Source organism: Falco cherrug, chromosome 2, assembly GCF_023634085.1.
Source record: "Falco cherrug isolate bFalChe1 chromosome 2, bFalChe1.pri, whole genome shotgun sequence".
Taxonomy (NCBI): Eukaryota; Metazoa; Chordata; class Aves; order Falconiformes; family Falconidae; genus Falco; species Falco cherrug.
The window spans coordinates 34,610,427-34,636,427 of NC_073698.1; the positions used below are offsets into that span (position 1 = coordinate 34,610,427).

Sequence of the window (26,001 nt, forward strand, 5' to 3'; positions counted from 1 at the left end):
AAGGGCCAAGAAATGACATGTTTTGGTCTAGGGAATTCTTGACTTCTTTTACAGGTGCACAGACGTGGCCATTCCCTTAGTCCCAACTGGAACCTTCCTTTCAAACACCTAGCTCATTTTCCGAGTGATCCACAGAACTCTGCAGAGAAATTTTAGTCTTGTGCCAGGTGGAGGCTTGCAGCTGACTACTCCAAGGTGGTAGCTTGCTGGAAGTGGGGAGTTCCTGTGGTGGGCTGGATGCGTTGGGAACTGCAGGCAGCTCACTGCCTGCCATGCGGGGAAGTGTGGTACAGTTAGAGAGTGTGGGGGTCCCACTAGACATTGCCTGTGGCCTTTTTTATCTTTGTGGATCAGTGCTCTAGAGGCAGGGACAGTGAAACATTGTGGTCAGTTGGCATGCAGCTCCATGAAAAGAGAGCGAGTAAGCATTGATGGGTACACAGTGTTAATACATGAATAAACATTAACGGGTACATAGTGTTAGTGTACAAGACATAAACCTACTGAGAAGGAAATGGGAGAAGATTGATTGTGTCCCACCTGTTCTGTGTGAGAACTGAGGGAACAGAAAAGCTGTAGAGACCCTTGTGCATTTTACGTATTGTCAAAGTCCGTGGGCCTTCAAAAAAAGGGGACGATGTTTCTGGTGTGTGAACAGTCTAACCTGACCTGGTCTTCTCTGTACCTATAAGAAGTAATAAATATCACTCAGACCTGTATTGTCTGCATAACTTAAATGGATCTATAAGAATTTTTGTGACTAAGTTACAGTGAGAGGAAATATCTATCTACCTATCCTAGCAAATAAACACCCGATGTTTTATATAACCAAGATTAAGATTAGATACTGCCCTTATGGGAAAGCTTTCCTGTTTGGAAACTGGATGTAGTTAATTTCTGATGGTAACTCATATGTTCTTTGTACGTTAGTAATTTGACACCTATTATTGCATGACTTCATGATATCACTTATCCAAAAACTTGAAAAAAATATCACACAAGTTCCTTAAGATTTGGGTGGGGAAATCCCCAGACTCTACTATAAAAGACCTCCTTTGTCCCTTTGCTGTCACATCTGCTGGCTGAGAAGATGAAGCACACACAGGTGGCTGTGCTGCTGCTTGTGCAAAGCATGAATGCTCTGGCTAGAGCAACGGCAACAACAGAAGCGGTAAGATGGGGGTGTTACAACCTGCACTTTGGTGCCTTCTTGTCTTCCCATGTAATTTAGATTGCTGAAAATTCTTTTAGGTTACTGGAAAATTACTAGGCAAATGTTGAGATCCCTGCATGGAGAAAGTTTATAAAGTATTCCTCCATTCTTCCTGCAACTAATGTATAGGGACTGGATAATACATGTGAAAGTGAGGCACGGGTTTAAAATCAGAGTCAAATTCTGCCTTTGGTTAGACAAGTGCAACTCCCAGTGAGGATCTGAGTGGATATTAAATGCTCGGTGTAGCTTCTAATTAATTAGCAAGGGCTTATAGCAGGAAAGGATCCACATCTTTGATGTGGAAGGAGTTGGGAGGTGGGGGCTTTCCTAGTTGCATGATTGCTGTCACACTCTGTGACCAGGCACATGAAAGCCATACTGGATGTTTTTTGTGGGGTCGTGTTCCTCTTCCCTTATAAAACTGTATCTAGTTGGGCAAAAGAGAAGTTCAAATCAAAGCCATCAACCAGAATAAAAGGCCCCTAACCCACAAAAACAACAACAAATCCAGGGAGGAAGGGAGACAAGAAAACTTTGGAAAATTACATTAGTGAAAGATTTGTTTTAATTTTGTACTGCCTCTTTTTTAAAAAAAATTAAATTTGGCATAAATTATCAGAAGAAAAAGGTTGAGAATAGATTAAAAGCTCCTGCAAACGAAACAGAAACATTGTGGCTTTGTTTGACCCAAAGTGACTGCTTTTGGGTATTTTTTAGTTAAAATTTGGAAAAAAACCATTTTGGCTCCCAATGACTCTTTCTGATTTGTCTGGTTTAGTCACCAGCCAGAAAAATCCTGTGTGCCCTAGTTACATTTTTTTTAAGTTTGGGAGCACTGAGGATGCAGGCAGTGAAGTTAACATCTCCTGGGAAAGTGCTTTTATCTGCTCAATGAATGGGAAGTTACAAAAGTCAAGACGGAGGTAAATAAATGTTGATAAGCTGAGGGTAGAAAGCTTAATATGGAAGACACTTCTCCTCAGTCTGCTTAGCTTTAAGCTAGTCCCCAGTTTGTGTAGTTTACACAATTTGTGATGCTTTTTGCCCTACCACAGTTAATTGCTACTAGCTGCCCCTCTTCATTTTCAGTATGATCATATGAGCACACAAATATTTGTTCAAATGGGTTTATTTGACAGACCATCCTACAAAAGCTTGTTTACACTGTGCCCTTTAATAGACCTGCCCTTTGCTGGCCATTTGGATTTTCCTACCATTCCCTGGATCGGGAATTGGGCTTCAGCTGGGATTTGGGAAATGCAGAAAGACCCAGGGGTCCGCTGCAGGAGAAGCCCATTTGACGCTCCGTCTGTCACACCATTTGACATTGAGGGTGTCTTGCTGCAGTTCCCAGTTAGTGGTGAGACCCCACTATGGGTGACAGCATGCTGCATCATGCTGTGCACACTGTGCGTGGGGGACACAGTAGACCTTTGGAGACACACAGTACAGTGCCAGAGTGACAGCCAGTCTCCTTGCTGTGTCAGGAAGGCCGGCACCAGACACAGATGAAAGTTAAAGGGGACGTATATTGCCTTGCTAAGTAGGACTCCCAAGGTGGACCTGGCAGTGCAGGGGCTTCTGCCAGTGCTCCCTCCCCGCGGTGGGATGCTGTCCCCTCTGTAGTGTTAGTAGCAGAGCAGGACACGTGTCCCAGCCATCACAGCTCACAGCCTGACAGCTTGGCATGAAAGGGGCAGTGAGTCCTGTGCTGGGAGGCTGGAGCATGGGCTGGGTGGCAAGGAGCAGACATTCCTGCTGGGAGGACAGTAATCTCCGGATTTAGGGCAGAGGGACACCGTACTGTCATTTTAGACTGCCATGCAATCTGCCAGGGCTGCCTGTCAGAGCCCCAGCTCACACCTCCCGAGCAGGCTGCACGTCCCCTGCCTTGCACTGGTCACACAGAGCCTTTCTTCAAGAGGAGGTGTCTGTGAAGTGACAATGTGCCCGGGGAAACGTTAGTTGCCTCAACAGCAGGTCAGATAAGCCAATTAATTTTACTGTTGCTGGGGATGGCTCCAAGAATAAAATCAAAGTGCTTTGGAGCTGCAGGATGGGGGCTAGCTGATGGGGAAGGGACAGTTCCATACACAGGAATTCACACTGAAAAAGGCTTTCCTTTGCTTTTTAGACCCCTCGTCTCGATATGACGCTTCCACATCTGACTCAGTCTAGCAAGATGACTGGCAACCCGCACGCTCCCCCAAAGGTATAACCATTACTGTTCTGCAATAAAGTCCAGGAAAGAGCAAAATTAGGAGCTTGTGTCCCATTTTTTAAATGCTACACAGTCACTCAGAGACCCTGATATAGGTACATCATTTAGGCTGCCCAGGAAAAGAGTTTAGGTGTTGTGTATCCCACATTTTAGGCAGTAGCAGATTCCCCAAATCATCAGTGCTGCTGCCATGTCATTTAATGACTCAAGTCACATCCAGTTTTCTGCCACGACTGTTGTGACTACTGAAGTCAACCCCAGACATGGAACAGCTGGGGCTGTGGGGGTTTGATGGCAATGTACCGAACAGTTTGGTGGTTACAGCCTTCCTGGAGGAAGGGGAAGACTTCTTTTCAATTCTGTCCTCTCATGTAAACCAAAACAGGGCCTTGAAACTTACCTTCTGAGAAGTCCCCACTTGTGGTTGCTGGGAGTGAGAAAATCTTCATTCTCCCTATTCTACTTGGCTGAAATTTTATTCAATTATTTGCTGATACAGGGACTTGAATCTGATTTCCGTGCCTCTGGCACAGTGCTCAAGTCCATGGTCTAAGGATTTCAGGGTTTGGTTTCTTTGCCTCTCTCTGTCAGTGGCTGCTTAATAACGTGTTCGCTTTGGAGCAGATTCAATGGGACACACTTGTTCTGAATGGTGCTGCAACCTAGTATCAAGAACAGAGTTTTTCCAAAGCACAGCTCCAGATCAGACTGGAGATGGAAGACAGCTTGACAGCAGGTCTTCATTGTCCAGGCTAGCCTAGTGTGGCACCTGGGATGTGTGGAGGCACCTCTTCTGAGACAGAGTTAAGTTTCTGCCTCCAGTGGAGGGTTTAGAAAGTTAAATGGAGTCAGGAGACTCTCTCTCCGAGTCTCAGTACCAGAACCTAAATCTCATCCATCTCCTTGTCCAGCTGAGGTGGTCTCTGTCCCTGCTGTGGCCTCTGTCCCTGATATGTGGTTTCTGAGGATCCCATTCTATGTTTTAGGATGAGGGAGTAGCTAATTCAGAGCTGTGAATGCCGCTGGGCTACAGTGCAGCTGAAATTAAGTACTAAAATGGCTAGGCTGTTTTGAGGATGTAACCCTAAGTCCACATTTAGGCAGCTGAATAAATTTCCTATTTTTCAGAAAACCGAGTAACTCGAAAAAGGCTCCTACTCCCTTAAATTGAAGGGATGTGGGAAAGGAACATTTTTCATAGCTTCAAATATGTATTTGTAACAGCTTAATTTTACAGAGTGAAATGTTGCTGTCAAGTAAGTCCTTGCTGTAGGCTAGGACAGTTTGCTCTCTTTTAAGCATTCCGTATAAATTATTAAACTTTAAAAAACATACAACTCCATCAGAAGTAACAGCCTATCTTGTGCGTTTTTCTACAGGATGAGGGAAGGCATTTTTGGTACGTGGTTGTCATTTGACTGGTATTATATTTTGATTGAAGCGCTTGCTGACCCAAGGGGCTTTTAACTAAACATTGCTTCTTGGTCTTGTCAACATCATGATCCCAATGTTTGTAATGTCAATGGAAGAATAGAAGCAGTTCTGTGTGCCCAGGCTGTCTGCTCCTTCGGGGAAACTGTTTTTTGGCTTAGATATAAGCTGCAATTACTGCAGTGAAGCTCTGCCTTCTACTCAAGGCTTTCTCCCAACACAAATGTTAGAATATAATGATTGTTTTTTATAGGGAGCTTAAATGCACAAATTGGAGTTTTTTGGGGAGATCATCTGAATACATTTATGAATGGCTTGTTTAGCACATGAAATAAACGTGGTATCTCTAGATAAACTGATGGCTATATATAGTCAAGGCTGTAGTTTATTGCAGAGTATACAATGTATAGTTCACACTATATATGTATGGTAATGTATATACATATGTATAGTACACACTATGCTATACTATGTATAGTATACTCTCTAGGTATACACATACACGTGTATGTTACATTTGTCTTATACACAGAAAGGATAAAATACAATACCTTCCACACAAAAAATGAGCATGCCAGTGCACAACAGTCTTATTAGAAGATGCTGAACCACATTTATTTCTTCTTTTGTTTCTTCCCCCTCCCCTCTCTGTTTCTTTTGTTATTGCTGAGGAACTTGCCATCCCAGTTATGCCCATACGCAGAGGACTCAGAGGTGCAGAAGCATTTAAGTGACTTAGGAACCCTTTGGCTTTGATAACCACCTTGCAGGGAAATCAATGAAAGTTATGTGCTGGGAAATGCTTGAATGCCACGAGATACTTCTTTGCTTCCTTTCACATTAAATGTCTTCGGCAGTCTGTCTATGACTGAAGTTTTAAGGCCCGTCGTGCTTGAATACTACAGATAAAATGTCTTTTCATGCTTTCTTTCAAAATGAGATGCATGCTCTTTGTTATGGCTGTGGTAAAGGTTGCCAGAAGTGTGAACTGGGATCATTCCTGCTTGCTGCTGTTCTCTTCTTGGGCTCACAGATCAAGACAGCTTTGCTGCTGGTCATCACTGCATATTCTGGGCTGGTTTGGTGGTGAGGATGTTGGTTGAAATCACTGTGAAAAAGCAAGGGAAGAAGTGCTGCAATGTCAGTTTTCAGTAGATAGTTTTTTGTTTGCTTGTTTATTTTTAAGAGGGAGAGAGGAGAAAACACATAAATAACACCGGGATTTCTGCAAGGCACGCGGAGAGATTATAGGAAGAAGAGTATTTAAAGAGCAAATCTGTAGCTTTAAAATATGCAGCTGCATTGAAGTGTGTGCCAGAATATTTTAGAGTAACATCAAATGTCTTTATTAATAAATTTGTGATAGATTTATGAACGGGGAAGAGTTTTGTGTACAAACAAAAAGGAACTGCTCCAGACACACTCAGTATGCATCCCATTGCTTATAGGAAATTATGTGCTTCGGCTGTAAATTATGGCAAGGTCATGAATTGCCAGCCCTGACCTTTGCATGCACCATACACATTGCTCCAATGGTGATGCTTTGAGCATGCAAACAACCAGGACCAGGCAATTCATGCTAACGGCATGGGCAGTCACCTTGCAAACTGTCCACAAATGTGGGTGGGTGGGCTGTGGTGGGTGGATGTTACATGCAATGTTTTCTAGCAAAATAAGTATCTCTACCTTAGGCTGAGCCTGCGCATTTAATTCATCACCTTTCAGCTGTGCATAATTAAATGCATATGTCTGTCAGCTAAGGCAGGCTGAAAACCTTCAAATGGAGCATTTTTCTTTTCAAAACTTTCCCCATTACTAGTTCTGTTTTGGTGCTTTCATCTCTATGGATGGAAATGACTAGATGATCTGATCAATTCAGATCAACAGAACAGTAACTATAAGACCTAACTTAGTAAGTTATTATTTTCCTGCTGTTGTGTGCTTTTCTATCTGCTGTAAAATTTTTTTCGTTATTTTAGGAACATTGTCTGCAAGATTGGGAAAGGAAGGACTATTATATACTTCTGTTTTTCCAATGGTAAAATCATTTAACTATTTTCAGAAAGATTTATGAGACTGAGTCATAAAAAATTGCTAGATATTTTGAGTTCCTTGGCAGAAAAAGGTGAAAGATGTCTAGCAACGAAGTTATTGATCTCATGGTTGTCACAGCTCATATTATTGTCAGACATTAGCTACTGAATTCAAAGGATAATATTAACACTTTTTTCCTTACCTATTTGTTATTGCAGCTCTTTGCCAATGTGCCTGGCACTATGGATGACGAGGGAACTTGTCAGTGCTCTGTGTACTTGCCGGATACCACCTTTCCAGTGCAGAAGGCTGAGCAATTGGAAATTATAGCCGCAACGCTCTCGGAGAAATTTGAGATAGAGCTTTCTCAAGTAAGGTGTTCTTTTCTCATAAATACAACAACTGTATATCTGCTGAAAAATGGTTGCCTGTGAAGAAAGTACAGCAGTCAGCCCTTTTCTGTGATGTGTCTTTTAAACAGCAGGAAAGAGGGCTCTGTAAGAACGAAGAGAAGGGTGACTTGAGATTTAATCTTTGACATTGTAGCATGCCATACATTTGAATATCCTTAGGTCTCTTTTCTAGGCCTTTGTAGCCAGAGGCATATGGCATTTTTGGAAGAATGGTTATGTTTTTCCTCTTTTGGCACAGTTTTATTCATTTGTGATTGCTACACAGAGCTATAGGAAGCCAAGCCTCCTGCTCTTTCATGTGTTATTATTTGTATCAAGCCAGCCAGATTGTAGGAGGGAAATGAAGGGAAAGAGGAGAAAGGTCACCACAGCCCAGAGTGAGGAAGTAGGTGAATATTTGCCTCTTCACTTCTTCTGCTCTCACAGATTAAAACAAATTTTAAAAACTCAAATATCTTCCTTGTCAACATCTGAAGCTGTGGCAGTGAGACTGCTGAATTATGCATTGCTGTTGAAGACAAACATACCTTCAGTACTTTGGCTGCTTGTTGCATGAATTCAGATCCATTTTTTGAGGAACTCAGGCAAACCTACACATGCTGCAGTGTACTGGGTGAAGCTGCCTGTGAAGACAGAAATCTGTCTTTGACTTTTGATAGTGGATAAATATTCAGGATTCAGATTAGATGTCCAGCAGAAAGTGTTTTCTTCAGGAACTGAGCATCTTAAGAAATGAAGTGTCCTTGAATTAATCAGCAGAAAAGGCACAGCATTAAATTATAAATTCTAACCATAAATATTCATAACCCTCCTCTGGTATAATCAAGAACAGATAAGAAGTTGTGCATAAAACCCACAACAACAGGCGGAGGATCCTGTGGTAAGATCTTTCAGTTCAAATAATTTGTTTGGAAAGAACTAGAGCTAACAATGAAACACATTCAGCTGTCAGCAGGGATATGAAGGGCAAGCTGACAGAAGCCCCACTGCCTCCAAGCACAGGAGTTACCTGAGCCCCTGCATGGAGGGTTAGCTCAGAGTGAGTGACCCATGAAAACTGCTGAGATTTCAGGTCCCCATAATGTTCCCACTGTGGTCAGTGCTGGCATTTTAAGCTAGTTGTACCGAGGCAGGATCAGGGGCATGCTTCCCAGCCAGAAAGTTGGTGTGATTCTTCAGGGTGTTTGTGTACCAGCTTTCCCAGTCACTGGCCCCGGTGTAACCAGTCCCTTACCAGTACTTTCCTTGGAATGGTGCATGTTTCATTCAGGATGTGTGACTTATCTGATAGTGCCATGTAGTTCTGCAGAGCAGAAGTACTGCTGACCTCCTTGAGTGGACAACCTCAGATCTCCTTTGAGTTCAGTCATCTTGCCCATATGAAGACACAAGTTACTATAGATACCTAAATTCAGGTACGATTTTATGGCAACCTAATGCCTAGGTTGCCAGCTGATGTCAACTGGTGTAACTGTGTTGTCATCCTTAGGTGCCCAGCAGTGTACCACTGTGTAGATGCTGACCTCGGCTTTCAATTCTCCCTGCAGACAGCAAAAATACTCGACCTAACTCAGGCTTCACTGAATTTCGTCCTGTCGACACCAATCATCCAAGCAGTGTTACAATGCATCTAGTTAGATAAAGTGTGACATATACTTTGGTGTGATATAGGCAAAGAGACACTTTGGGTCAGAAATGAAAATGAACAGATTGCATTTTGGTATAACTGTGTGTGTAAGATTTCTCAGTTATGATGTTGTTTTTCTGTAGAAAGAAGAAAGCTGTCAAGCACTGCCCTATTGATATCTGAACTTAAGCAGTCTGAGATCTTGTGATGCATGAGTCTCCACGTTGTGGGAAAAATCATGCTTACACAATCTTGCATATTACTTTAGTCATGGTAATACTCAGAAAGAAGCAAATAATGAAATAGAAGAAAGCCAAGCTCTCATTACTGATCATTATTAGGGATAATCCTGAGCAAATTCCTAGGGAATCTTGGCCAAACATAACCTAGTTGCACCACAGGGCTGGGAATTTCTACTGAGTACTTCCTTTTTTGACTGAAGATCTGTGCTTTGGTTGCCCTTCTAAAACACCCTTTGAAGCTCATGGGAGCTTTCCCTGGGTAAGAGCTGCAGGATTGGACCGTCTTAAGGATGCTTTCCATGTCCTAGAAGCCCCAGATAAACAACCTGATTGAATCGTTAACCTTTTGCCTGATTGTAGGCTAATTCAAAAAGCAAGGGGGTCCTTTTATAGAATCAGCAGGCAAGGAAGCTCACAGATAAAGAGATGCTCTCATGTGCCAAATGAGTACAAACTGTAGACTGAAAATACCAGAATAATTTTTCCCCTGTCACATCAACCTTTGCCAGCATAATTATGATTGCAGAAGAAAATTAACCTTTCAAAGCAAAGCAGGAATTGGCTGCTTCTTTCAATAGGAGAGGGGAGAGGACACCTCTGTAACAGGATCAGCACATGATCCCAAGGAGAGAAAGTGCCGTTCAGAACTTGGCTCACAACGGCCATAACATCCTCATGTAACAAAAACAGGAGAAAAAAACCATGCCTGCCCTCTACCAGGAACAGCTGTTTTCAAAACAGATTAACCCACAGTGGAATTCCTCTTGATGTCAGCTTGCAGACTACTTGCCAACCTTGCTTCTTACGGGTCTGTAGAAGTCAGGCCTGCCCAAAGCCAGTGTCCTGGGCTGAGTGACTTTATAGAGTTGCTGGTTTTGTCACTTCTTTCTTATCTTCCCTCAGTCCTCCCACTTTTTTTCTTTTACATCTTCATCTTGCACCTTTGTTCCCTCTTCTGTACTCTCCAAATGCATGCTGGGTAAGTGTCTGTTTGCATGCTGCAAAACCTGTTCTGATAAATACCAATTGCAGGTAAATGACACAGTAAATGAGCATTGCAGATTTTTCCTGCCCTTTTCATTCCATGAGGGTGACAATGCTCGGAAAGGAGTAAAAACTGAAACTGAGGAATTTTCTTCCTATGTATGCCTCACGTGGCTCCATTCTCTTCCTATAAAGGGCTAGGACAGGCCCTATGCACTCATCATACCTCACTTTAGGCTTTTATGACACATGTGGCAGCAATCAATACTATTTATTGGTCTGTATCGCTAAGTATGGGATATGCACAGAGTTTCTGTGCCAGCTTGTCAAGAGACAACAGCCAGTCCCTAACAGGTAGATGCAGCGGAAGAGCAGGGTACAGTACAAGCTGCTTAAACGTATCTGCCAAGCAACAGAGCAACACCATGTGCCTTTTTCAACTGGTATTTCTATATTACAGAAGCTCTTAAGCCAAATCTGAGCAGGTGGGGATGTCCACACAGGGCATTGCAATGCTTGACGTATGTGCTGGATTTGTCTGCAAAGGCAGCGTAGACCTGTTAGAGCAGCACTGCTGAGAAAATGGTATTTGTCCAGTAATTTGTCAGGGAAGCTGTTAGCTTAAGTTCATTGTGATGCTGGTGTGGCTGTACAGAGCACTGCAGAGTGCTGGAGCTAGTGCAGGCTCAACTTGTATATATCTCTCATCTATACTCCACTGGATGGTGTTGATATGTCCTTAAGTGACCTAGATGGTTGACTGAATGAAAACCCTCTGATGTGGAAGGAGAACTTCAGGTCTGTGACCTGCAGCACTCTGCAATCAGGGCTGAAATAACTATGTATGCCTTGCTCCAGCCCTCAGCATTCTGTCCAGGCTCAGGACCCAGGAGAAACCTTCAAATTCACAGGTTTCTCACTAGTGAGTAGCCATCACTAATTCCAGCAGTCTGTTTATTTCAGTGGTTTGTAGATTTGGTCTTAATTGCATTATTGTTATTTTTATTATTGCTATTAGTATTACTATGAGAAAGGTTATTAATACCTAGATAGATTTCCAAATACCTATGTGATATATGTAGCTTCACACAGCAGTGCAGTTCTGTTCAGACATGGGCTTGCTTTTTATTTCTCAGGCTGTAATCATATATTCTTTCTTTTTTTGTTGTGCAAACTCTAGACCAGGGATCCTCAAACTTTTTAACCAGGGGCCCGGCGCGCGGATGAAGTGGCAGGCAGCCATCTGCGGCTGCTTGGTTTCCCCCGCCAACCCCCGGTGGGGGGGGTGGGGGGGTCTGTAAATACCGGGGGCCGGATTGAGGACCCTGGGGGGCCGTATCCGGCCTGCGGGCCGTCGTTTGAGGACCCCTGCTCTAGACACACAGTCTAAACATTACCCTTTGAAGACTTTTTTCAGAAGTTTTTTTCTGAGGATATCCAACTCCAATCTGATTTTGGTGATCAAGGAAAGTCTGAGGTCCAACTACATCTGGCTTTTCCAAGAACGTTGTCCAGTTTTTGCTACTGTTCCCTCCTGAGCAGATGATGGTGACAGCTAGAAAAAGGGATCCCAGCTGTCTCTGTTGCCAGTCACTTACAAGGAACTAGGTCTAAGTCTTTATATGTTATTATTTTTTATTCTTAATTGTAACAAATAGCTCAGTTACCCTGGCTTGACCCAGGAGATTTAGAGCATTCAGTGTTATGAGTCAGGGTGCTTCTGCTGCAGCTTATGGAAACTTGCCAGTTTCCGTATCAGAGCAGCGCAAAGTCTGGCTGCACACATTTAGAACAGAAGATCTGTTTCAAGCTCGGATTTAAATGCATGGGATTGAGCAGCCTGGGTTTGGTGTATGTTACGTATGTGCATGCAGAGGTTTGGTAGTGGGTTCTTTCAGATTTATAGTGTAGTTATGCCACTATTGAAAGTTATTCTTTTGAAAACAGGGTCTTCTCTCCTGCAGTTCTACTTCTTAAGTCACATCACTGAATATCTTATGATCTTAAAGGATCCTTTCTGTCCTTCATGAATTTCCACACCATGAGTCCCCATACGTCCTCTTTGGTACAGAAGGGCTTCAATCAAATTTGAAAGGAATTATTTGATAACTGTGTTTTTGGGGGACCCTGTCCCAAGCACTGCTGCCAGAACAGCAAAAGAGGGAGTCTGTGGTCTTCACACCATGACAGGATTTTAGACACCATTCCAGAGACAATGGGGAAAAAAATTACTTTAATTTCATGTTAAGATAATGGGAAAATGATTGAGAGGATGTGGCCTAAAAATCTTTCAGTTGAAGAAGTAATAATTATGGAAGGCATAGTGCTGTAGAGAGAGGGACTTGTACTACAAATATTATCTGAGAGTATAAATATGGAGTTACTGGTTCAACAAACTAATTGTATTTATTTCTACTTCTTACCTCTTGTGATATAATTATATTGATTTAAGGGAAAAGAGACATGACTTTTATGAAGCATATGGAAGAGAAATTTCAAGGAGATAACATTTTCCAAGGAATGTCCCAAATCCATATAAAATTCTTAACATTGTGCATAACAATGTTTGTGCTGTGACCTTTACTTCAGTAGACCTATCTGTGAAAATATATTTATCTGGACAACTGTTTAACAGTTCAAAGGCTGAAAAGGCTGCTATGTAAATTACTTTAGCTAAAGCCTGCAATATATTTTACACTTTCATTTAAACAAGATTTAATTTTTAACACTGTGTTTAAACATTTTCCCCCCACCCAAAGACAAACCGCAAACCAGTTCTGTCAACTTTTGACACAATTCAAATGTACACAGGGTAAAATCCTATTTAGATTCAGAGTTAATAGGAAATGAAGTTGAAAAACATGGGAATCCTTTATTGCATTTTTCAGCCTCCTTGGGTTTCTTTTGTGAGATAATACACTGCAGATTTCCTAATAAAATTTTCACCAATGTATGTTCTTGGCATACTGAGGATAAAATTAGCTCACAGAGACAATATTGGCAAAGAATTAAAAAAATGGAGGACTGCAAGTGAAATTCTGCCTTCAGTTATCCCCAGGCGTTCCTGAGGGGACTATGTGGAACTGCCAACAATAAATGAGGGTTAAATTTCACATTTTTTTCTTCTATGTGATGCAAATTTCATTTATGTAGTGTATGTGAAGAATATATATGTCAAGTATGTGGAAGTTAAGCATGGGGTACTCAGAAATACAATGAAGATGACAAACAGACTTGTCGTACTTGCTAACCTGGACATGAATATGTCCCTTCTTTTTTTTCTTTCTTTAAGGTTAAAGAGTACTCAAAAATGATTGAACTATATCAGCAGCAAATCCTTAATATAACCATCAGAGTGGAGCATATGGAGAAGAGCAGTGTATCTTACACAGAACTGGACTTCCAGTTACTGAAAATGGAAATCAATGACCTAGAGAGACTGGTCACTCAGCTGAAATCCAGCCTTGTTGGAAGCAATGTCATTGTTGAGCAAATATATTTGGAGGTATTGCCAAAGTCTTAATTAGCCACAGAGAGTTCAAATATATAGATAGTCTATCCTTTCATTAGTGTTTATGTTGAGGAAATGTAGCCTGTCTCTACTGCAGCCAGTGGAATTACTTTAGCATTTCATCAGCATAAATTAAAAGAAAGCTTGACCTTAAATGTATTAACATTTTTTCCTTGATACAGAGCACAGAAAAGCAAAGAAACCCCCAAACAAATGGAGACCACTGTATTTTTGCCAAGTATCTGCCTGAAAATTAACAGTTTTGCATAGCATTAAGCATATAAGCTGATTGAATTATTATAATAAATATCAATTTACAGACCCCCATGCTTGAAGGCCTCTGTGCTTTAATGTAGATAATTAAAAAATTAGCTTCTGGTTGCTAGGGCAATGGCCCAATCAATATGAAATCAAGAACTGGGAAAGACTATCACCTTCCCAGCAGACTATAAATCATCTTTTCAAAATTGTAGTTAATCACTCACCTAGAGAGAATAATTACTTCAGATGGAAAGTGAAATATCATTTCTCCATTGTCCTCTAGGTCATCAAGGATGTTATTGAAAACATTATTTATCTTTACAAATAAAAATCTCCAGATACTTTTGTAAGGCTGTAATAAGTACTTTTCATATATAATAGCTAGTAGTTGCCTAAGACTTACTGGATACTTTTATATGAGCTATAAAATAACACTATATTTTTGCATTATGTTATACAACTGAGTGTTAAAGCATTTCCTTATGGTCACATACCTCTGCTGGAAATGTAAAGTTCAGGCTAGCAGGATAAGGCCTATTCTTAGCGATATTTCTTAAAACCTGTTCTGTAGTATCTTTTGTGGTATGATCAACCCTGCCTGGAAATATCTGTTAAATAAAGTTGATGGAAATTTAAACTTGCCATCTTTTTTTTTCCCTCTAGATCACAAATCTGACTATACTGGTAAATGAACTAGAATCACTGGACAAAAACAATGTCCTTGCAATTCGTCGACAAATTGTGTCTCTGCAGAATCGATTGAAAGAGTGTGAAGAGGCCACAAACAAAACTATAATACCCCCTTATTTCCCACCAGGTAAGCATTTCTGTTGTATATCAGATAAAAACCAACGTAATATATGGGTAGAACAGTGAATTCATACATTTCCATTTGTTAATTTTAAATACAATTGTAACGATACTACTTAGCTCTTGAAAAATTGAGCAGACCACTCCTGATGTTTCATCAACAGGTTCAAAAGGAAAACGAGGGCAGGAAACAAACTCTTCCAGACACAGTAGCTATTTTCAGTGGGAAAAAGTTGTGATCTTCCTATCACCTGCAGCATGAAAAGCAAATCTCTAACCTCCTTCTCTTTTTAAAAACAATTACCTTTTGGGGGGGGGGGGGGGGGAAGCTATGCTTTTTTCTGACCAGCTTTGATTTTTAATGGTTCCTGTGGAAGTGACCTGTGTCATGGCAATTTTGCTCTAATGCTGCTTGGGAAATGTATGAGCAGCAGTTGATGTACTAAAGCTGTGGAATGCAAGCTCTGGAAGGTAGCTTTGCATGAAGATTACTTTTGCTTCACAGGCAAAAGATTCCTCTAAATCAGAAGGCCAAGAACCTTGGGGGAAATTCTGGTTTCAGGGAAGTAAGTTGGAGCTGTATTACTGATTTCAAAGGAACTAGGATTTTATAATTTCCTTAACTAGGAAAGGTTATGTTCTGGGGCTTAGATCAGTAGTTCCTAGAGTGCAGTTCATACAAAAGTGTCAAAAGTCACAGGACTTGTGGTAATTAGTTTGCAACAGGAATGATTTTTGTCTTGACATTGTGTTCAGTTTGAAAAATCACATTGTGAGTGAATCATAGTCTAGAGAAATGTTGAGAGTCAAATACGATACACTGAAGCAAACTGTTTAGGAAACAATAGTTTAGGTATGCCAGGTCAAGCATCCCACTTGCCAACAGACAGGAAGATTTTTCAAACTGTGTTGATCTCCTGTTTATACACAGGAGGTTCCTTTTGACAGGGTACTGTAAGAGAGAAAGTGCTCTGTTGTATACAATACCCAGGGGAAGGATCCTGCTTTTCCACATAAGCTTGTTAGCAGTCAGCTGGAAGAGCCCATGAAAAAGGAGTGGTGTCCTGCTTGCAAGGAGCACAGTTTTGCACCTACCAACATTTACCCCTTATCACCTTGGGGTCAGCTAGTTCAAACATCTCATTGGAAAAGTGAGAGGCGGAAATACAAGCTTCCCTTAGGGTCAGCAGCCTTTCCTATTGTGATCTCTGTAGGACTTCGTGGTGGTGCATGCAGCTGCTTCACTTCTCTGACAGGGTGCATGGGTAACACCTTGTCTGGGGATCAGGCAGGAGGAAAAGCTGAAACAAAATTGTGCATTGCAAAACCTCAAGGCCTTTCTGTGCTCATTATGGAAGGGCTTAAAATGTTTCAATGAAAAAAAAAAAAGCAGCCATGTTTTAAAAGTGTTTGAAGGGCATCTTATTGATTTATTGAGGGTGATGGTGTGTGGAAAGAAACAATCTCTTTCTCTTCAAGCCTACAGCATGCCTTTGTTTTGGTGAGAAAGTACTGGGCTCCAGAACAAGAATACTATGTCCTTCCATGAGTGATGGAGAAAGGGGCTGCTTTTATGCCTGGGTGGTTGGTGTGGGCATCTGTGGGGCACAGGGGCTTTCCCAGAGTGGGACAGTGCAGCTCCATGCAGAATAGGCAAGTCATGTCTAGAGCAGTATGATAGCTCTGGGATGGGTAAATGTAACTGCATAAGGCTGTGCCCCTAACAGAATTATTTAGCATTGTTTCTCAGGGCATGGTGTGGAGGTGAATAGAATTCATCTGGGACTAAAATGGTATTGCTTTAGTGTTGCCTTATTGCTGACTGTGTGGTCACTGCTGGCTCAGGCATCTTGGCATACATTGTGTGGGAACCACAGAATGGGAAATAACCTAGAAGGTCAAAACCCCAGGGTGGCATGAACAATGACAGCTCCATTGACTTCCAGAGAATTACCACCACTGACACCAGCTGAGCACATCCTCTGGTGTTGCCTGTGAGTTTATCTTTTGCCCACAGCAGTAGGAAACCCAGAGGAGTTGTAGGGGGGGTGTGGGCATATTGCCATGGCCACCTTTAGGGTGAGGGTGATCTCTGAGGCTGGCACAAAGCAACTTCCACAGACTGATAAGTTTCCTGGCTTTTGGGTGATGCCAGCTATACACATAACCCAGGTGTTATGTAGGCTCAGACCCCTGCTAATCAATGCAGGACTTGCATATCCTGACTTTGTGTGCCTGGCAGGGAGCAAGTATTCTCTAGGCAGAGAACTTTATAGAGCAATTGCATGTCCTGCAGACTGTATCTGAAAACAAGTAGAAGTAGTAAGATGTTACTGCTTGGGGAGATGGAGTAAGCACATGAGAGAGCTGCATTTTCTAGATGGTCATTTTGGAGGCTTTGCATGGATGCTCACACCTAGGCCTCTGAAGCTCTCTAGCACTCATTTATGCATTTGAACACAATTTCCATACTTTTTCTCTGCAAGCCTGATTGCCTTGAATTCCTGCCAAACCATTTGGCCTTGCCCTGCTTTTAGTTCATATTATATTTATAATGTTTCTATTAAACTGACTCTTTGTCCTGTTTTCAGATAGCGTTTTCTTTCCCCCTTAATCTTCTCTCCTACATATTTTGGGTAGTCAACATAAACTAGAGAAAGCTTGGCTAATCCCCAAGCTGCCTAAGACCATGAGTCTAAAGGCAAGTTTAATTAAAGCTTCTTGCTTCTCAGTGCTGTAGTACACAGCCCCTCTGACTCTGTCCCCCAAGGCTTTTGCTGCCGTGTTTCTCCGAGTGAGCAGGCCTGTTCTCCAACAACACAGCAGTAATACATCACTGGTCTTCATTTGCCTTACCCTCCAACTGGAGAGGTGGGTGTCTGAGTGTCTGAGATGGAGCTCAGTAAATTAGTTAATCATCCTCACCATCATTACTGGCTTTCCTGTCTGCAGCAGTTTCTGGCATCTCTCTCCTCTTCACTCCAGCAGGAAGAAACATTTATCCATTCATTTTTCTTTTGTGCTGATCTCATCTGGCTGCATCAGGGCAGGTAGAGTGAGAAAAGACCCCAGGATGGTTCTTTAAGGACTCCGCAGCAGCTTCTTTGTCACATCTCCCTGAAATGATCTGAGAGAGGCAGCAGGGAGAAGCGAGTCAGATGAAACTCTCCAAGGCAAAAAAAGAAAGGAAAAAAAGAGCAAAGCTGGTTTTTCTGGCTTTTATACGTTTAGAAATTTAGAAGGATTTCAAATTATTGATGAATAGGTCTCAGCAGGAGGAAGGCCTGGTGTAGCCTAATGCTGAAACACAGGCAATCGTAATGGAGTCTTAGTTAGAGTGATTTCGCTTTTACCTTATATATTACCTGCTGTGTTCCCAAGATGTCTGTGTTGAGTGTTTTGGATTGTGTTTTGAAATGAATACATCCATACATAAAGAGGGAGACATGCCCACAGGCACCTGAAAAGAGCTGGCCAGTGCCTTCTCTCCAGGACTGCCTGAACAGCCCCTGGAGACACATGCATTTCTCCATTGGCCATGGAGGGAGCTTAGATGAGGCACCTGAATTTTTAGTTGCCTGAAGGTAGGTCAGATGAACTCCAGCCCCTCACCTCATCCCCTATTAGGTACTGACAACGTAAATCTTCTCTGACACAGCTGTCAGCCTGTGTCTGCACCCCATGATACTGGTGAAGACTGAGGTATCTGTGTGGGTTCCTGTGTCAGGAATGAGCCTTTCCCTGAGCAGCACCATCTCCAGTGTCTCAAACCATAATAAGGCTCGTAACAGCTCACACATCTGGATGCAGTGGTTCATCTGATGGGAAAGGAAGGCACATCTGGTGCTTGGGAGCATGTGTGAGAGTGTATCACCAGCCTGCTCCTTGTCTCTGTGCCCCTCATGGGAGTTCCTTTAAATGTGGGTCACACCTTGCCTCATGATCTTTGGCTGCATAGGCAAACCGTGGTCCCTTCTTTTCTGCAATCAGATGCAGCTGCTTGGTGGGGGAAGGCTGCTGGAGTTTTCTTGACACCTGTATTGTTGGAGTGAGAAGCTGATGTGGTCTGTGAGTGCTTCAGAGTGAAGCAGGTAAAGCAAGACCTCATACTCATGTCTCATGCTCAGTTCTGCAGCCTGTTAGCCGAGCAAGTCAGGCTCCCTCCAGTCCTGACAGCAAAGTGCCAGCTCCTTTTCTGATGAATCAGAAGGATTAGTAAACAACTGAGCTGAGATACTGGCTCTTTATGTAGGGAGAAGGAGAACTATGTGTGTATGTACCTGTATTGTCCTCCTCTCGCCTGCTTGCTACATAAGCATGAAACAAAGGAAAGCAGAAATACCAGGACATCATTTATCAGTGGCCCAAAACAGCAGAGAAAGGAGTTAAAAACTTGAAAGTTTGAATAATGCATATGGATTTATTTCAAGTACCTTCTAATATTTACAAAATTACATGACACTTTGTTTCCTTTGTGCGTTTTCCCTCCCCCCAAGATCCAGACAGGGAGGCAAGTTTAGATTAAATAAACAACACTGAATTTTTCTGAACCTGTGCAGAAGACAGATCACCCCCTGACTACCACAGAGTTTTCTGGTTAAAAAGATAATAATTCTGGGAGAGTTTTCAGAGAAATCAAAATCAAGCACATACTCTATAAAAACCTCAGACAATTTTTGATGTCATTAAAACGGAACATGCTTCTAACTTTATTTTAATAATTCATTGTTTCATAAATAAAAACCAAACAAGTGTTCAGCAGAGAGATCTCTTTAAGGGAAGAAATAATAATTTATTATTTCTTTTGTAAAAAAAGGTCTCATTGCTGAACACACGTTTGTTTTTTATTTATGAAACAATGTATGAATTATTAAAATAAATCTGGAATTGTGTTGTGCTTAATGACATGAAAAATTATTTGAGGTCGCATATAGATGAGCTTAGCAGTGCTTCACTACCTGCAAGCCTCAGCACTATATTTTTCTAAACAAATCAAGAGTTTTAGAGCATTTAATAACCATTTAATTCTGAGATAAGTTTATTGTGATTTAAGCACAGTAACATATTCAATATGTCACCAGCTTGAAAGAAGCCCTCGTGCCAGAGGTAACAATACATAATAGAGCTATAAGAAAAAAACAGTTCAAATTGATTTATGGAGTTGGCAGGCTGCAAGCCATTTTGCACTGTCTGCCTTAGCTTTCTTTCTTTGCATGGGTTGAAGTATAAGCACATCCAAACACTGGTATCTGTGTGCAGTGCTGAGGCCGCGTTACTAGCCATGCTACGTGCCATTTCCAGAGATACAGCCTGGCTAGCCATACAGCAGCGCCTTCCTTGTGCTATATTTGGAAATGAGGTTTCTGCTCCAGGGCCTCATCCTTTCTAAAGCACTTAAGTGCATGCTTAAATGCTCATCTGCTCCGAGCCAGGAATGTTGATTTGCATCGACTCTTGGTGGCACAGAAGGAAGCAGTGTTCAACCAGGGTCATCCCATGTTCCAGCTGCAAGAATCCCAGGACACAAAATAAGTTGGGGGAGGAGGTGGGATTATTCACAACTCATGTCACCCTCCCTGCCATGAGCTGGGCACTCATTAATGTAGAGCTGCTCCCATGGGCAATACTGACCCCAAGAAAGTTGCCAACGTGGCCTAGGGGCTCAGCATACCAATTTGCATTTAATATAAAGCTGCTCCCCACCGTCCTCATAGATGTTGAGGGGAGGCTGCAGGTGAATCACATGTCCCCCAAGCCACTAGTGCAAGACAACTCAAAACTGTGAGGGGTGAAGGTGTTATGTAGCAGAAGGAGAGAAATACTACATTTCGAGAAAGGAGGAGATGTGGAGAGCTTCACTGCTCAGCTCGACTGTACATATTGGCACAGATGTTACCCTTTTGCTTAGACAATTCTAACGTTCAGGCCACAGGTTTCCCCTGGAGGCAGAACATCTTTCCCCTGGGCAAAACAGATCAAAACAAGATTTCTCTGCATTTGCTGCAGTCTGTTTTCCACCAAATATCTCGTTTCCCAGACCTTTTCCAAGTAGAGTACGTCAGATTGGTCTGTCTCTGCATTTCCCTCAATCAGTGGGATAGACTAGGATGCCTTTGAGGACAAGATGCTTCCTGAGCTTTTTATGTCGGTGGATTTAGGAGTTTTCAGTTCAGCTCTATAAGTATCGTCTGGCCTTGCTTAGGGATGGCCAGCTTTGAGGGCAAAGGTAAATTCTTTCTTTGTTATTTCTCTTTTTTCTTTGTGCTAAGACATAGATTATTTATATGCTAGACATCCATTCATATGACTGAGCGTACAAACAACCATTCTTTTCATACAAGCTGTCAGGCAATCATGACATGGTACCCATGCAAAGTATTAAAACCTCAAAAGGTAAGTTTGACTTTAATCATTGATACCATAGCTGGTGATGCAAGGAGTTCCTGTGCTGAGGGAGGTATTATTAATATCAAACAGTTGTGGCCATTAATTGACATGTGAAACTTGGGTCTGTTCGTATCATACTCCACCTTTAATAAGGAAGGCTGTCGAGTGACTAGAGCACCCCACTGGACTGGGATGCACTGGAATACCACTATGTTTGTCAGGTGGTGCCAGTCACTTGACATCTCTGTCTTCATTACCTCAGGTGAACATATCCTTACAATGAAAAATCTGGGACACTTTTGTGGCAGTAATACAAAAAGCTAATGTTAACACTTGGAAAAAAGCATGCTGGTTTTTGCCAGTGGCGGCTTTGGACTCATTAAAAGCCCACGGGCATTTCTGAGTCGAGGATTTTTTCCACCAGTGACTTTTACAATATTGAGAATTTATCAGGAAACAGTAATGTCACAGCCATTCACCAGAAGTAAAAGGAAAGTATTTCTTTTATTTCCATGATCCTGGAAATGGCTTCACAGTTGATATGTGGAAAACAGAGCTGTTCTGGTTCAGCTTGAAGTCATAGTCTCTTTAGAGTTGCCTCACATGAACTTGGACTAATATCTGTCTACATTTCCTAGGCTGTGGTTGTTACTGTCTGCAGATTTCTTTGAGGGCCGGAGGTGGAAGGCACCATGTGGCTGTGATGCACTGTTGTAAAGCTGTAATTCTGACAGCAGAATGCTAATCTGAAATGTGACTCTGGAATTACTGTTGTTGCTGCTCCTTCCTTCCCCTCTGAAGTGAAATACACAAAAATCAGATACTTCTCTCTCTTTTCCCTCTGTCTCTTATGCTCTCAGTTCCACTGAGGTAGAAAATAACCTAAAAAGCTTCTGAAATTTTATTTTCCAAGGGATTTCCTAGTGCATCAGGCTAGGGTACATCAGATGGGTAGATACAGAATTCTGTCCCTTGTCTGGACAGCACAGTGAGCACTTATTTTCTGCAAATTAATCATGAGGATGGATGCCTTTTATCTTTTCTCCCCCCGCCCCCCCAACAGCCGTAATAATATGCATTTTATTTTTTTCCCCACTAACTTTCTGAGTCAACTTGGAATACTTAGTGCCATCCGGTTGCTGACCTTGGGCCAAAATGAGCCTTACACATAAAGCTATGCATTTATGCCTATGCTTTGCCACAAAACTAATCCTTAGTAAACACACTCTAGAGGTACAGTATGCAAAACTTCTCTCCTAATGATGACATTTGGAAAACCTGATCTTTTCTCTTCATTTGCAGGTAGCTGCAATCATCGTGGACTGCTGAATGTTAGCCAGCCCTATATTGTAAAGCTGAACTGGAGAGGATTTTCCTACAAATATGGTTCCTGGGGTAGAGATTACTCTCCCTCTAACCCAGAGAGGGAAGTCTATTGGGTTGCACCATTGAACACGAATGGGATATACTTGGAATACTACAGAATTTATAGTTCCTTTGATGATTTGCTGCTGTTTAAACCCATATATGAAAGTAGAATAACATATGGGGAAGGAAGTGGTGCTGCCCTTTATAATAATTATTTGTACTATCATGCTTATAATTCAAGACATATGGTGAAGCATAATTTAAAAACAAACACCATGGTTTTGAGGAAGGAGCTTCCAGATGCTGTTACTGGTAACCGTTTCTCTTATGCAGGTGTTTCATGGCAAGACATGGATTTTGCTGTGGATGAAAGTGGGTTATGGGTAATATATTCAACAGAACATAGCATGGGCAACATTGTGATTAGCAAACTCAATGAGACCACACTTGATGTGGTAAATACTTGGCAGACAAGACAGTACAAACCATCTGTTTCCAATGCTTTCATGGTATGTGGTGTTCTGTATGCCACAAGGCCAATGAACACTAGGAAAGAGGAAATCTTCTACACATATGACACGGCTACTGGCCAAGAAGGTCGTATTAGTGTCATTATGGATAAAAAATTGGACACAGTGCAGAGTATTGATTATAACCCCACAGATCAGAGACTGTATGTTTACAACGATGGTTACCTTCTAAGGTACGATACGACCTTTCAGTCTTAGTGGTTCAGTGACGTAAGCATGCGATAAAACTGGCAGCAACTAAACCAAGAGATCCAATACAGCTTTAGCCAGTGCTATTGCCAGTTTAGAGTTCATCTGGTCTGATGTACTGTGTCTGTGGATGTTGTATATATATATATATATATATACTTATGCTCTAAAGGAATTGCCCACTCTGGTCGGTAGTATTGCTGGCAGCAGTGTTTGGCATTACTGGGTTATTTAGGTCTTGATAGGTGTTTATTGGTGGTTGGTGCTGTATGATTGTCCTTCCTCTAAGGGTAGATTTACTGCATAGATTTAGTGCATTTTGTTAACAGGAATCGATGGACACAGGCTATCTACTGACCAAGAAGTTAATTACCCACTGATGTGTATTTGTCAGTGTAACACTGGCAAGGCACCCAGAAAATGAGAATGAGTTTTCACTGATCTTCAGCAGAGTGGATTGAGGCCTCAGAGGAATTAGTCAAAGGATTAAAATAGTATAGGGAGTAGACTTGGTTGGAAGACAGCAACCTCTTTGTTCAGTGGAAGCAGTAGTATCTGGCTCAAGGCTTCAGGAGAGAGGGTGGAAGTGCACTTTGCTGTTTGAAGTCCTACCACAGGGATGGAAGAGAAGGCGTCAGGGCAGGGACAGAGCTCACTGCCCTTACCATCACTGATGCAGTGGGACAGCTGCACCTGGGCCCCCACCTGCAGCTGCTTCCTAGCAGCTCAACCCTCTCCCAAGCTGCTACAGCACCAGGCTGGATTCTTGGAATGACTGTGAGGGAGAAACTGGCAGCAGGGCTTTCACCAGCTTTCCCTCTGTCCCACTCTGCTGCCTTTAGCAGTTCTGTGTGCCTAAACCTGGCCTTACGAATGGTTTTACTGCAATCTAGCCATGCTTTGCGGTCACCATAGCCCCATTTTCCTGGCAGTACAGTGGAACAAACTCTGTTTTCCTTTCCTTTATTCTCTTGTAAGCTGATGTAAATCCTCCTGTTGACTTTATTGGCCACAAGTGGCCTTTAGGTGTATATCATGCATTGCCATAGAATGACAGTCGTGTTATTTAATGTGCCTCTATGCAACATTTTTGCAGTTCTGTAATTAGATTCCTGAGAGCCTTGTTAGTGTAGGGTCCAATTTGTTCCCTGGGTAATTCTGTCTTACAGCAAGGTAAGAGGTCTTGTGGAAAACAGAAGTCTGGTCAAGCTAGCTGGATATATGTATTGGGTTTTTTAACAGGTATTGTGTAACAGTTTCTGAGTGTGTGCACTGTAACGTCTTACATTCATCATGTCAGAAAGCAGGCTGAAAATCTGAAATTCAGAGCTCTACAATGATGAAGAAAGTGGTTCATGTGGTTCCTTTCTTCTGTTACCTATGCAATCATGTCTGTGTCCTCTGATAATCAGAATCAATACATATGCAAACAATTGCTTTTTTTTAAATAAAAAAATATATTTTCAAAGAATCTCGGCTGTGCTATAGAGCAATGTAAAGCTGCTTGTGACAAATAGGTAACTTCTGGGATGCAATGGGATGCCAGGGCACCAAATGTTTGAAAGAGGACCATTGCACTCACTTGGGCTCCATGTGCTTCAGTAGCTCTGTGAACAACATAGAAGTGTGAATCAGTATGTCAACAAGTACGTAAAAGGAGCTTTATTTCCCCACACAGAAATATGTTAGCTGGTTAGGGTAACATTTCTGCATCAAAGCTGAGATGTTACTTGAGATATTGAAGGCTGATGAAATGATGACACATTTTGAAGCCAGGTGCTGCCACTTATCAGGTATCAGCATCTGTTTCTTGGAAACCTGTGAAATGAATTTGAAAGCCATGGAGGCATTGATGCAGTAATCTGATCAGTCAGCACAGGCGGTGCTGCTGTGTGAATAATCCATAACAGCCCAAGTAAGGATTTGGCTGAGAAAGGAAGAAGAAAATACTGCAAAAATATTTTTCCCTCTATATCTGCATGTGTGTCACAGAAGGTGCGCAGCTTTCCACTTATTATCAAGAAATGCTGTCAGCACGGGCCTTGAGGCTCTTCAGCTCGCCACCGTTTAGGGAGGGAGTGGGTGTCAGCATGGAAGTGACTGACTCTAGTGAGTGGACTGGGATTCTCAAGTCCTCCCTGGGGACAGGTCCTCATGGTCTAGCTTTCTCCCCTTTGGACACAGCAGTCAGCCTCAGGTCTAGAGGCTTCCATGGTGGTGGTGGCAGTGGGAATGGCATGGCTGCCCACTGTGCCAGCAGCAGGGCAGCTGGGGAGCATCAGGGCAGCTCCAGCCCCGGGCATCGGGCACCTCCCTGGGGACAGGGGCAGGCTGAGGTTGGGCTGGGACATGGGCCCACGGGTGAGCCTGGCTTGGCGGTCCCCACGGCCTGGCAGGGCAGGGCTGCAGGGACCTGGAGACCAGCCCTGCTGCTGCAGCAGTGGGGCTGACAGCCCTAGGGGGCTGGCGTGGGGTCCTGGGCAGTGTGGGGGGAGCCCCAGAGGGGTAGGTATGGTGGGAAGTGAGGCACATAAGTGAGCCCGAGGCCCCAGCAGCGTTCCTGTTAATATTGTAACAGGCTTTGCAGAATTGTAGAAAGACCATTGTCCTTTTAAAAACAGAAAAATAAAGGCACAAAATGACTGTATTTCAACTCTTGGCCTATTGATTTGGCATCTCCCCATGGAGGTTTTGGGGTATATAAACAATATTGAACATAAATAGCACTGGCCACAGAGCCCGAAGGAGAGGACATCTGTCTGCGCGGTGACACAGTG

General features: G+C 42.5%; 1 protein-coding gene across 1 annotated transcript; it reads left to right on the forward strand.

Moving 5' to 3' along the window:
• The first annotated feature begins 1,090 nt into the window (after positions 1 to 1,090).
• OLFM4 (olfactomedin 4) lies at positions 1,091 to 25,667 on the forward strand. Its single transcript, XM_005433267.3, has 6 exons — positions 1,091 to 1,171; positions 3,351 to 3,428; positions 7,121 to 7,273; positions 13,461 to 13,673; positions 14,604 to 14,757; positions 22,440 to 25,667. The coding sequence occupies exons 1-6, from the start codon at positions 1,091 to 1,093 to the stop codon at positions 23,231 to 23,233; spliced, it is 1,473 nt and encodes a 490-aa protein (XP_005433324.2). The 3' UTR covers positions 23,234 to 25,667.
• Positions 25,668 to 26,001: the final 334 nt, after the last annotated feature.